The sequence below is a fragment of the Haliotis cracherodii genome, unplaced genomic scaffold (assembly GCF_022045235.1).
Source record: "Haliotis cracherodii isolate W230 unplaced genomic scaffold, xgHalCrac1.p SCAF_13, whole genome shotgun sequence".
Taxonomy (NCBI): domain Eukaryota; kingdom Metazoa; phylum Mollusca; class Gastropoda; order Lepetellida; family Haliotidae; genus Haliotis; species Haliotis cracherodii.
The window spans coordinates 32,897,613-32,912,429 of NW_027266268.1; the positions used below are offsets into that span (position 1 = coordinate 32,897,613).

Here is a 14,817-nt window from a genome sequence, read left to right on the forward strand (position 1 = left end):
CACTCAACGAGGGACTGATCCACATCTTAAGTTACCTGCCCTTGATGACCTTTAGTGAGTGAGTGAGTTTGGTTTAACGCCGCTTTTAACAGTATTCAAGTTATATCATGGCATGTCAGCTTCATGTGGGAGGAAAGCCTGAAGTGATGCAGATCTCAGACGTTTACCACTTCGGTGAAACCCGCGAGCACAGGTTTGGTGCTGATAAACCTAGAAACATAATCGGGGCGTACCGGGATTTGAACCCACAATCATAGGTTTCTGGCATGCCCAAGGGACGCAACTCTGCACAGCGAATGGCGGCACCTTAGACGACTGGGCCACCCGTGCCCCTGATTACCTTTAGCCATTTGTCATGTAAAGTGTCTGGAAAAGGGGTTCAGTTCCCTTGCTCCCTCCCTGTTCCTGCAGTGTATCAGTACATAAAACATTTACACTCAGTGTTTTATATCGTTACATGTGGCAGTCCAACAGAAAAACTGAGAAGTTTCGTCCATTTCTGATGAGAGACAGTGCCAGATACTGACACACAAGTCCAGTTCACATTAGTGTGGTCTTACATGAATTGGTCTTCAGCAACCTATGCTTGTTGTAAGAGGTGACTAACCTGAACGGGTGGTCAGGCTAGCTGACTTGGTTGATGCATGTCATCATATCCCACTTGCGTAGATCGATGCTCATAATGTCAGTCACTAGATTGTCTGATCCACACTTGATTATTTACAGACCACCGTCATATAGCTGGAAAATTGCTGAGTGGCGTTAAACAACAAACAAACAAAAACATGTGATACTGGGAGCCACTATGACCCTTATGGTTTTGGTTAGACACACACTAAACTCATTCATGCTTTAAGTCCATGGGTATCGGGGTGGGGGGGAATGGGGGTGGGGTGAAAGGTGACCCAGACGTCTAAGTGTGACAGCTTGCTGAGCAGAGTTGTGTCCCTTAGGCCTGACCAAATTCCATGATCGTAGACACAGATCCAAGATTAGACCGTACTGATTATTGTTCTTGGTTTGTCGCCACCTCACCAGTGGGTTTCACCAAATTGGTAAAAGTCCTCGTTGTGCATGTGTGTGTATCAAGCGTAACAGGGGGCACGGATAGGCCAGTCTAAGGCGTAGAGTTGTGTCCCTTGGGCACGCCAGGAACCTATGATAAAGAGTTTGAATACTTGCTCTCATGGTTATCTTTCACGTTTGTCAGCACCATACATTCATTGTGGGTTCCACCAAAATGGTAAACATCAGAGACCGGCATCACATTAGGCTGACTCGCTGTGAAATAACTGGAATACTGATAAAAGTGACCCAAACTACAAACACAATAGAGGAAGGATGACAAACAAAGCCATCATACCAAACTGTTTTAATTAGCAACAAAAGTCACTGAAGACTGCAATATATAAACATATTACATGGCTGCAATATAAAAGTATTAAAGTCGAAGCCTGACTTGAAAGGGACCCAGCAAATTGCTAAGTAGGACAAAATAGACACAACTATTTGGCAACAATTACGAGCATGACAAACAAGTTGTACTTATTCTGAAGGAAAAAACTAAAGTAAGCTTTAAGAGAGGCAGTGTTTGGTAACAAAGGCCAGGAAGTGGTCAAAAGCGGTCACCCCATTACACGGGCAATGCAAGTCATCTTTGACTGATTAATTGGTATGTACCAAACACAGATACGGAAGTGAACACAGATAGTAATGTTTCTTTCTTAAGTACATATTACTAAAAAGGGTTAAGGACCACCCAATTCTTTCATATTACTGTACATAGTTACATGCATGACAGATTAACTTCAGTAAAATAATAGAATCGGGTGGCCCTTAACTATTTTTAGTTGTGTATTTAGTTTAGGTCTACACAAACAAGCAAGCAAATCTGCTTATTTCCATTTGTTCCCTTAGTTTCACCTTCAGTATACAAGTCCAGAAACAACATCATGCCCATGCTAGTAGCTCTGTAGGAAATTGAGAGGAAAATATTGACCGATCAAGCAGTTGTGATGCAAGATTTACTTCAATCTCGACCACTATTTATGTAATCCTCTGCACATAATTTGGGTTGGTTATCAAAAGCTACACAAATAAATGTAAAATATGCCAACAGGTGCCCCTCATTACTACTTGGCACTAATGACATAGTCCTTGCTAAACTGCCCTGTAGTTGATGTACCATCAGGACCATCAGACCTGTAAAAGCTGCAACTAAATTACCAAATATTGGGATATATTATTCCTGGAAAAAAAAATAGTTTCAGATACAATTTTTGCCGATCCTTGCATGAAAATCCTGTAAAGTTATATCATTGGGTGTGTATTGACCGAATAACCTGTAGATTCCAAGAAAACGTGTGTACAGCTGATTGCTGTTTCCGGCTTAGTTTACGATGTAAAAATATGCCTAGCAGAACAAAAAAAAATACAATTTAAACGGTAAATAAACATGTCTGGTGATTTTTTATCTCAAATTTTTAATTTGTACTGACCAAGTTTCTCATCACCCACTCGTTTACCAGAATTTGCTGAAGAGGTAATTTTTTTCTGCGCTTGACATTCGATTTTTTTTTTCCAAAATACTGAATCCACTAGAGGGGGGTGCGCATTATACATGGGTGCGCACTATACTCAAGAAAATACAGTTGTAGGAATTCATTTTAAGGGTTCTGCTGTATGTTATTACAAGGACTAGTGGACTAAAACTGTTTAACACTGCAGGGTTCCCTATAGATACAGTGCCATGTGTAAATCATGACATGTTTCAGATCCGGCACTGGTGCCTGAAGGTACACTTACAAATCACATGACAAAAGTACGTCGAGATAATGTTTGCTCTTTGGAGACGAGAAATTTATTTCGCACAAATAATCCGTACAAACACATTTAGTTTTTCATTGAAAAGTATTCTGGTGGGCTCACTTAGTTCCAAAGGGCACACATCAACATCTTTAGAAGTGGCACACTTGTAAAGACTTCAGTATATTATGCATTAAAGACATCTGACAAACTGTCATAAACAGTACATAAACTCTGGGAACACCACAAACTAAACCTGACATTTCCTGCATGTTTTTACTAATGAGAAGTTATTCATATATACTGAATAAAAGAAATTAGGGATCAGGAATATTTTGGGGATATGTATTTGTAGTGAAGATTGAACACACACTTTCATCAAAATATCCCCCTAAATATCCATTATCCCGAACTGTTTTGGTTCAGTGTATCCTGCACGATCAGGTACTATCATGTATCAAATGGCTGAGTAAAAACATTGCACTAACCCATCGGTCCAACCCCCGTAACAAATGCATAGGTCTGACGGACATCTCGAAGCCACACCTACATGGATACTGTTGCTATGTCCCCATGGCTTTGAGCTGCTGAGCAGTTAAAATGGCGGAAAGCTGCTATGTTGAATCAGTCCAATCACTTTCCATATTTTGTGAAACAAAAATGTCCCATTACCTTTAATACATTTTGCATGAAAAAGAACCATTAAAGTTCAAACTTCTAAATTGAATGACGTTTCCATGACAACGAGATTCAAAGCAACAGGTTGCTAGGTTACAATAATCATGGCGCCAGATCACATTCATTTTGATTGTAGGTTCAAGTCAGATCAACAGTAATCATAAAAGAAATTGGATATGACAGATCTTTTTCCATAACACATACATAACATACTATGAGTTTATTTCAGGGGTGGAAAAATCGAATGTCAATAACAAGAATATGGCCTGACATTCAACACATTGTGCGACATCATATTTCAGACTCCAAAACCTGATATACACAAGCCTTGTCAAACCTTCACAGGTTTGTCCACACTACATGCCTCCAACACTCTGCAGCTTTGCAGTGTAGTGGCTCAGCCCAGAAGCGGGCGGTCGGGTAGCCTAGTGGTGAAAGTGTTCGCTCGCCACACAGAAGACCCGGGTTCGATTCCCGACACGGGTACATTCTGTGAAGCCAATTTCTAGTGTCCCCCGCCATGATATTGCTGGAATATTGCTAAAAGCTGTGTAAAACCGTACTCACTCACTCACTCAGCCCAGAAGCCAAAGCCCAGTTCCAGCGAGCAGGAAACCAGTCCGTGCTCGGATTATATCAAAACATCAATAATTATCATGCAACGTGCTACAGCCATGTGGCCATCTCCTCCAACAACGGTAGGGTTCTCATAATATTCATGCACGTTGTGCTTATTGGACTTCCATAACTAATGCATGGCCTCATATCACTGTTTGACTGAAGATTGGTTGGTTGTTGGTTGGTTTGTTGTTTAACGCAGCACTCATCAATATTCCAGCTATATCACGGCGACTGTAAATAATCGAGTCTGGACCAGACAATCCACTGATTAATATCATGAGCATCGATCCATGCAATTGGGATCGATGACATGCATCAATCAAGTCAGCGAGTCTGACCACCCGATCCCGTTAGTCGCCTTTTACGACAAGCATAGTCACCTTTTACGACAAGCATAGTCACCTTTTACGACAAGCATAGTCACCTTTTACGGCAAGCATAGTCACCTTTTACGGCAAGCATAGTCACCTTTTACGACAAGCATAGTCGCCTTTTACGACAAGCATAGTCACCTTTTACGACAAGCATAGTCACCTTTTACGACAAGCATAGTCACCTTTTACGACAAGCATAGTCACCTTTTACGGAAAGCATGGGCTTGACATATACATAAAAACATGCATGTTCCACCCCTGTAATGTTACACTGCTTAAAGTATAAACATGAAAGTTTAATAACATTAATGTTAAAAGTTTAAAATTTAGGGGGTCCATTGATTCAAGGACCACAGGGCCCCCTTAATTTCAAACACTGCTGTTAGTCAGAGATTTAACAACAGTGTACGTGATATAGAAGCAAGCTAATCAGTCAGTCACGACTTCAAAATAAAATACTGTACATTCACATATTTCTCATTGCACCAAGTTGAAAAAATCAGTATTCGTCACCAATCTAATTAAAATCAGATCTTAGTTCTCGCAACGCTTAACAAAGATCTGACGACATCCCATTACGGGTCACGTCAGATCGACCTTGCGCGAACTTTGACTGACCAATGGAATGACCAATCAGAAGGCAGCTTTCTCGTGCTTTACGGCACTAATTTCAAATTGGCGAAAACCTTTTGCAAGATATTTTGACAAATTCTCGATTACAAATTTGAAACCTAAACAAAAGAACATTCTTGAATGGCTAATAGATGGTCTAGATTGTATGGATTCAGTCATTAAACCCGTAACTATCGTTCAGAATACTCCGTGTTAAAGTTGTTGTATGATTAGAAATCACATTCCGACTGTCGATTTCATGATCTGGTAAGCGACGCTCTGATTAGTCTGATGAAAGGTCGTTATGAAGTGACCCCTAATGGAATTTTTTCAGATCTTTGTTTAGCGGTAGCGAGAACTGAGGTCTGATTTTAATGAGATTGTATTCGTCACAGACATGACGACAGGTAATGCATAGCCAGCAGCAAAAGGCTGCCACAATTAAAGCACTTCGTGGTATATACGGTAAAAAGTGGCAATACAGCATGTACGTGCACATGCCAAAATGTGTGTTCAACATGTTTACCCATACACAACATTAATGAACTGTGATGAATCGTATTCAGAACACACATGATGCTATACCCTTCCTTTAACAAAAGAGGGCGTATCTACGATACTTCCATGATTGTCGGGGAATGCTGGGAACTAGAACTATAAAACTAAAACAGTTACCGGTAAGTTAGAAAATGATCTTGATCAGATTTGGGATCTTCAGTCATTAAAATGTGACTGAATAAATATAAAACCCGGAATTGAGATTTTTTCTGAGATTGTTTTAGCAAGAGGATCTTCAGTCATTCAAATGTGACTTAGAATTAAACCCTGGAGATGAGAATTGAGAAATGTATGTGTGTATTCAAATATTGATGACTTTTTTTAATATACCTGAGGAAACCAGTATTTTTTCACTTGTCACATGATAACAATCTCATTAAAATCAGATCTTAATGCTTGCTATTGCAACACAATTGTTTAGCAGTAGCGAGTACTAAGATTATTTTTTTTTTAGATTGTGTTGACTAGTAGTAGAGACAGCTGACACTTGCCTCTGCTCAAATTGGCAATTTCAAGAAAAATGCATTATTAAAACATATGTCATAACTTGGCATGACCAAGGACGCATCTATTGCACAGTGTTGATTTGTTTGTTGTTTAATGCTGCACTCAGTATATTCCAGCCATAGAATGGCAACCTGTAAATAATTGAGTCAGAACCAGACAAACCAGTGATTGATATGATCAGCAAAGAACCACTCTGTCTGGGTATGATGACATGCTGTCAACCAAGTCACTGGGTGTCACCACTCTATTCATTAAGTGAACTGGTATGACAAGCATCTGGTATGACAAGCATCTGGCATGACAAGCATCTGGTATGACAAGCATCTGGTATGACAGGCATACATTGCTGGTGACCAAGTCTCACCAACTGATTATTAAGTCATCTGGTATGACAAGCATCTGGTATGACAAGCATACGTTGCTGGTGACCAAGTCTCACCAACCGATTATTAAGTCATCTGGTATGACAAGCATACATTGCTGGTGACCAAGTCTCACCAACTGATTATTTAGTCATCTGGTATGACAAGCATCTGGTATGACAAGCATACGTTGCTGGTGACCAAGTCTGACCACCGGATTATTAAGTCATCTGGTACGACAAGCATCTGGTATGACAAGCATACGTTGCTGGTGACGAAGTCTGACCACCTGATTATTAAGTCATCTGGTATGACAAGCATCTGGCATGACAAGCATACGTTGCTGGTGACCAAGTCTGACCACCTGATTATCAAGTCATCTGGTATGACAAGCATCTGGTATGACAAGCATACGTTGCTGGTGACCAAGTCTGACCACCGGATTATTAAGTCATCTGGTATGACAAGCATCTGGTATGACAAGCATACGTTGCTGGTGACCAAGTCTCACCACCTGATTATTAAGTCATCTGGTATGACAAGCATCTGGTATGACAAGCATACGTTGCTGGTGACCAAGTCTCACCACCGGATTATTAAGTCATCTGGTACGACAAGCATCTGCAATGACAAGCATACGTTGCTGGTGACCAAGTCTGACCACCGGATTATTAAGTCATCTGGTATGACAAGCATCTGGTATGACAAGCATACGTTGCTGGTGACCAAGTCTCACCACCGGATTATTAAGTCATCTGGTATGACAAGCATCTGGTATGACAAGCATACGTTGCTGGTGACCAAGTCTCACCACCGGATTATTAAGTCATCTGGTATGACAAGCATCTGGTATGACAAGCTTATGTAGCTGGTGACCAAGTCTCACCACCTGATTATTAAGTCATCTGGTATGACAAGCATCTGGTATGACAAGCTTATGTTGCTGGTGACCAAGTTTCACCTGGAATCCCCTCTGGCTGTCTTGACATTATTGACAATTCTACCACAATACTTGTATATCCACTGAATTACATACAACGTTCATTATATAACGTGACACACAATACACACTGATACACATCAGAAAAATCATGTTCAGTGCAGCTATTGATATTGATTTAAAGGCTAAAATCTATTGTTTTATATTTTTATCAACATGTAATCTGAGCATGCTGACTGGTTCACTACAGTTGACCTTTCTGACATGGCTAGATTAATAAGTACCGGAAGATCAGATTTAACACTGGGGGTAAATTTTGATACACGTCTAACATAAATCTATTGTGTTTTGAATATGAGATTTGAAACCTCTGAAATTAATTTGAAACCAATTGTGTCAGTGTGAGGTTTCAAATGAATTGCAATACACTTTCATGAACAACATAATCAATTAAAGTCATCTAAGTAACCATGGTAACAAATAGGATTGCCTGGATCCTGGAAGCACAAACACAGCAATGTTTTCACATAGACCATTACAAATACTGTAATCAAGATATACTGAAGGGGATCACATCAATGATGGGTATATTGGATGATATTTTGATATGAATTGACTGGCAGCAAGGCATGCAATACAACATGTAGGTAGGACTCGCCTCAAATCATACAAAAAATATGAAAGAGGAATAAACACAAAAAAACAAATAGATAATACTCTTGAATTCCAGTTCATCAAAGAAAAACCATTTTTCCAAGCTAGGCTATTACACAGGGAGGTTCCTTCAGACACAATCAGGTTTGTCTTAACAAGGTTAATTGTAAAAAAATATTTAAATCAAACCATTTCTGCAAATGGTTTAAAATGGGTGAAATATGGCACAAAAAGGAATATATTTATCAGTAGGATAAGCAGTTGACAATTTTTTACTTTTCTGCATTTAAAAATTAATTTTAAATATGACCATTTACAAATCACATATTGTATTCACCAATTCATAATATTATGAACCATGTACTTGGTTTATCCTACAGGTTCCAGCCTCTACAACCAGCATGTATTTAGGCTCAAAAGAGTAACACAGTATGTTCTTTGAGTTAAACATGTTAAACATTTCACTGACAAAAACAAAATCAGTTTAAGCACGAATTGACAAAAAGTGAAAAAAATATTAATCATTAATAAACAAGATTTACTGTGACCATTGATATTAATAATTATATGTTGGAATCATTCACAACATTTACACAAAAATCTGTCTGTATTCTTTGATATGTCTCTGACACATGGGACACAGTCCATTTTCTTCTCTCAGTCGCTGGACACAGGTCAGGCAAAGATGGGTGTGGCCGCAAGGAAACACAGCAACGTTCCGTTCTCTGTCTAAACATATTACACACAGAGTGGTATCAATATTCTCCTCTGCCCTAGGTGGTGCGGCGCCATCGTACAGTTCCCGTTCCGTGTTCCGAACATTGTCATCACGCATTCTTGTTCTATCTGCTTCTTCTTGGGAGTTGGCTTCATTTTCATTCTCGCGATTCTCGGCTTCAAGTTGTTGGGTGTCATCATTTGCATCATCAGGAATATCCCCAGCCACAATTTCTTGTGCTTGTGGACGTTGAATAGTCTCTGCCCTGATTTCCTGAGCTTGTGGCCTTTGAACTTCACGCAGCCTGTCTGTTTGATTTTGATTTCTACTTGCTCTGTCGTTTGCATTTATTCGTTCTCCCACTACTCTCCCTATGCGCTGTCGTGCATTTTCATTATCATTACGTGGGCGACCTTCTGGTTCGTTCCTACGATTTTCTCTCGGAGTTCTATTATTTTGTGTTCTAACATTCTGTCTGTTATCCTGGTTTTCAGGAGTTTGTTCTGGAGTCTTTGACCTGAAAAAATATCCTTTATGATCAAAGTATAAATACACTGAACACAGTAAGAAGAGCCAGCTTAGCGTGTTTGTCGTCTTGTCTCCCATTCCAAATATTCCTCGAATGAGCTGTGTCAAAATCCAGAACAGGAACGAGAGGAGGGAGGAAAATGTCTTGAACAAATATGGCACAAACTGCAGTATGCTTGATAAAACATACGTAACAATGTTTATCACAAATAAAATAATGATGTATGCGAGTTTAAGGATAAATTCTGCCAATGCTACAATAAAGTCAAAGGTGTAGCGGAGACCTGACGTCAGATTGGGAGGCATAGCGTAGTATATCTTCAATGTCACACAAACGCAACCAGCCACTGAAATCAGGAAAGATCCTGCAACCAATGTAAACAACATGGCTTGCACGCGGTATATTCAATTGCCATTGTCAGTTTTTTATATCAAAATCCCTGATTAAGCCAGATCTGATGCCTATTTGAACACAGCGCAATTAATGCTATCAAGCCGGCACCATTTTACTGCAAAAGGTCTTCTTGACATGTATAAATAGATGCATCCCTTAGCTTCTTTCGATACACGGAATTCCCTTCCGGTTATGTCATTCTCTTAATATTTTCTTTACAACTACTTACATAAATTCAAGCATAAATGTTGAGATTTCAATCAAGTATCATATAGAAGTTTATTATCTGTCCGACCTGTATAAGAAAAGACAGGATTGCGTTATTGTAGGTCAATTGAACTTCTGTTTCACGTTTAAGTCATATGTTCATCCCATGAAATTCTTAAAGCATAATAAGTTGCATCTGATAGAATTTCTTTTCAAAACCGGAAACAACTCCCGTGCTCTAGAAAAATGGCGTCGTGTCAGCGTACTTGCAGGTTCTGTTCAAGTGTTTATCATTTTTTCAATAAACGGAAACAGAACTTATGAAATTCAGAAGATAATTGCTAACACGTGTAACAAAGATGGTCACTGTGGAAGCAGTATCTCAGGGATTTTTTACATTTTGTTCAACGATGTCCCAGACCGTAGCAACGATCTGTGAAATTGTCAGTTATGTTGTGTATACAAACTACCAAGTTATGTCGACAGTGTGTCTTTACGCATCTTTGATTGTCACAACACTTGCCTGGGCGTTAGAGAGGATCGTCTGTGCAACAATGGATGTAGGACATCACATCTTTGACTTCGCAACAGATTTGTTTGGGTGTTTCTGCACTCTCTGTGCCCTTATTTGGAGAATATTATTGTTGTTGTACAAAGTTGTTTGTTTTGTTTTGACTGGAATTGAAACAATTGCAGTGTGCATATGGACAGGAAGCTATGTGACTTTAACAACCTTAAAGCATTCTGCAACAGATGTCATTGAAACGTGTGGATCTACATGGAACTATGGTATTGACATGTCAAGAAACTTTGTTGACACCGTCGTTGGCGGTTTCTCAATGATTGGAACTTTGACAGTATCTATTGTCAAAGGTGTCTTCAGTGGCCTTGGGTATGGGTTTGCATCCTTGCTTGAGTGTGTGTGGAAACTTGGAGACAAATTGTGCAATGCCTGGGACAATGTGACAACAAATCTCTCAGAAACGTTTACATTCTCAAAGGAAGTGTACCTGGGTATTCTGTTGTGTTGTATGTTTTATGTCATCGTATCCGAGCTGATCAAGTTTTTTCAGAACAGAGGTTTTTCATTTTTGAGATTGTGGCGACGAGGAGTGAGAAGACAACACCGAAGGGCACACAATATATTTGATATTGACAATGACTTTGAGAGTGACTTTGATTTTGATGATCAAGACTATGAAAGTGAAGAGAATGAGTATGTCAGTGATGACAATGAAACATTGACAGGAGGTAGTGATGATGAAGATGGGAGTGATGAAGATTCGGATGATGAAGATGATGATGAGAGTGAAGGGTCTTTGAATTCTCAAACTTTTTCCTCGGATGATAGTGACCATGATATTGAAGTCCAGCTCCCTAGTCCAGCTGAGAGGTATAGTTTACGGAGTCGATCTTCCACACCAAGCAGGGCACAGAAGCTAGAAATGAGTACCCATGAGTATGAAATTGAAATTGAACGAGAGAAAGACAAGAGGAAATGTGTTGTATGTCAAGATCAGACGAAGTCAGTTCTCATTTTGCCATGTCGGCATATGTGCTTGTGTGTAGACTGTGCAAATCGAATTGTCCGATCTCGATTGATAGAAAGACGTGTTTGCCCATTATGCAGACAAAGAATTCAAAAGGTTATGGATGTATTTGTGTGATAGAGAGCTTGATAATTGTAACCATGCTACCTGTAAATGAATCTTTTAAAAGGTTTCATACTCTTCACTTTTGAAATATGCTGATTCAGGTTTACAAATTATGACGTGATATGTCCACTAGTCTGAGACTAGTAAAATGAGAAGGGAATAGTGACATTTTCTCGTAAACTTCTACTTTCCCATAAGGTAGATGAAACTTTGTAGAATATTATCATTTTGCACAAAGAAAAATAAGATAATTTTACTACCTTGACAACATGGTACATGTACTGATTGCCTGTCATAAGCAAAAGCTTAGTCATCTTAGCATGCTTAGTGCTATTACCATTTCATTGAATATCACGTCACAATACCTTGTATAACTACTGCCAACAATTACTTATGTGTCATCATGGTCATGTAGCTCGTAGATATATATATCATTATTTATGTGTCTGTACACAGTTGCAGTAAGGGTCATCTGTAAATACAATGCAGAGCCTATGGTGTAACCATGGTAACAGTGCTACCAAATTTATTGACAATAGACTGCAACACAGTCAGATCATTTTTTGTTTCATAAACATTTTCATTCCACTCAAATCAGGAGCAAGTTATGTTTGTGTACATGATGTATGCTATGTTTTGATTATTTCTCGTTTTTCATCATGTTCGGCTAGATTATTGTTTGGGGCTATCACATAATCATGATAATGGTCAGTGTTATTGATGTTATAAAGCATGCAATCCAGTTAACTTGGTACCACAATACGAGAAATATGCAAATGAGGTCATCTAGTAGGAACAACTTGTTGTAAGAACTGTTCATGTACATCTGATGCCCACTGGGGGCGGTCGGGTAGCCTAGTGGTTAAAGCGTTCGCTCGTCACGCCGAAGACCCGGGTTCGATTCCCGACATGGGTAAAATGTGTGAAGCCCGTTTCTGGTGTCCCCCGCCGTGATATTGCTGGAATATTGCTAAAAGCGGCGTAAAACCATACTCTCACTCACTGATGCCCACTGGCTCCAAAACCTTTGCGTACAGTTTCCGAAAACTTTAGGTATGGTTTCCCGATGTTTGAGTGCATATGTAAATGAACATAGCTGGAAATCATTTGGTGCTGTATTATAAATAGGGCAGTCATTGTCTTCCTGTTATATTAGTGAATGAAAATATGTCAATATTTGATTATTTTAAGATTGACAAAGATATTATTTACCTTGTGTGTTTCTCTGTCATAAATATAGATTAGGAAAATAACATATGTGTTAAGCTTTACAAATGCATGCATATTTTCATGGTGTAATGATACGGTTCTACAGTACTGTATTGCGATACGAGGCCCATGATACAATACGTCGATTTACAACCCTTATATCGGGCGGTCGGGTAGCCTAGTGGTTAAAGCGTTGGCTCGTCACGCCGAAGACCCGGGTTCGATTCCCGACATGGGTACAATGTGTGAAGCCCATTTCTGGTGTCCCCCGCCGTGATATTGCTGGAATATTGCTAAAAGCGGCGTAAAACCATACTCAGTCACTACAACCCTTATATCAGGTATATCACGATACATACGATACATTACATTACAAGTTATATTGCTGTAAAACATGTGAATGATAACAGAAACTGTGGTGTAATGATACGGTTCTACAGTACTGTAACGCGATACAGACCCATGATCTTGATGATACAATACATCGACTTACGACCCCTGTAGCACAATACATACGATGGATTATATTTCAAGTTATATTGCTGTAAAACATGTGAATGATAACAGAAACTGTTCAACTACCAGCTAATACAGAGTCTCTAGTATTTCATGGTGGGTCAGGTTACCATGGTTACAGGTTACTTTGGTAAGTAAACATTAACAATATTTATTGAATGCAAGTCATGTTTAAATAGTTGTCATGATTAACATGATTAATGTGTATATTTGTCAACTACTCTCAATATTGATTACACAGTAATATATCAGAATACAATGGTGTTTTAGCTGAATATCCACATTGTTTATATGCAGTTAGCTAGCTTCCTAGGGACTCTGGTGAACTATATCATGTGTATTAAAAGAATCCAGAGTACTTCGGTATGTTAATCTTCACACTGCCAGCACCATACCCAGTACAGCTGAGAATCACCTGGTATCTTGCGAAACGATTCGTATCACGATATGGACTGATGATACTACTGGTATCACGATACACCACTTCAAATAGTAAGAAATGATGAAATCACTGAAATTCAGCTCTAAAACCTCTTTCTTCATACATTTATTTATATCAACCTCAAAAGCTTTAACAAAGAAAACCATGTGAACATGATGAACAAAGCAGTTTTATTTAAGAGGATGGCTATGAGATGTAACAGATAGTCTGCATATCCTCAGCCACCATTTCCCTATGTTCTGCCATTTCTAGAGGTGGCGCTATGCCACTTCTGCCATTATGGGAGGTAACTCTATTAAATCCTGTTCTATTTATAGCATATTTTGATCTCACAAACTGACGATTCAAGTATCTTGTGTACATAAGTATTGATGATATAGGCATCGGTGAATTGTTACAGCCCTAAATCCCAACATCATTATAGTGGGTTTCAAGGTGGATTTTCCCTTTAGCATGTTTAGTTAAACTGGTATTGGTATTTAAACCAACATTAAACCCCAAATCTCCTACCTTTGATGAGTGCTATTCTGTTTTATCGAAGATAATAAGTTTCAAACCTATGCTTATGCTCTCAGGTATACGGCAGTTCCTTCATCAGTGTTCATTGATGTATTGATTGCTCTGAAGGGTTACGATTGACATGATTGACTATGATTGAAGGTTATCATTCAGAGCATCTGTGATATTTGTGGTGGAATTATCATTGGTTATCAAGGTTATGATACACTTTATTAGCATGATTAGTAGTAGTGGGATGATACACCGATGCATCGGTCGATCGCAAATTTTGCTTCTCAATCAGGTATCGATCACATTCACACACAAAGTATCATTTCTAACCTTAAATGTATTCACACTCTCAATCTATGAACAGAGGCCTCATCTTAGATAAACATGTAAACAGAATATGAGACCTTTTAACAACCCAAGAGAAATGAAAATGATCAAAGAAAAAACAAAGGACTAGATGTCCATGAGGATTTATTATATTAAATTTTGAAACCTATGTCAGTTGAAAGTAGTCTGTACCAAAAAAG

At 39.0% G+C, this 14,817-nt stretch overlaps 1 protein-coding gene across 1 annotated transcript; it reads left to right on the forward strand.

Moving 5' to 3' along the window:
* Nucleotides 1-10,205: 10,205 nt before the first annotated feature.
* On the forward strand, nucleotides 10,206-14,487 carry LOC139459868 (uncharacterized). The gene has a single exon (XM_071241576.1). The coding sequence runs from the start codon at nucleotides 10,318-10,320 to the stop codon at nucleotides 11,623-11,625; it is 1,308 nt and encodes a 435-aa protein (XP_071097677.1). The 5' UTR covers nucleotides 10,206-10,317; the 3' UTR covers nucleotides 11,626-14,487.
* The last annotated feature ends 330 nt before the right edge of the window (nucleotides 14,488-14,817 follow it).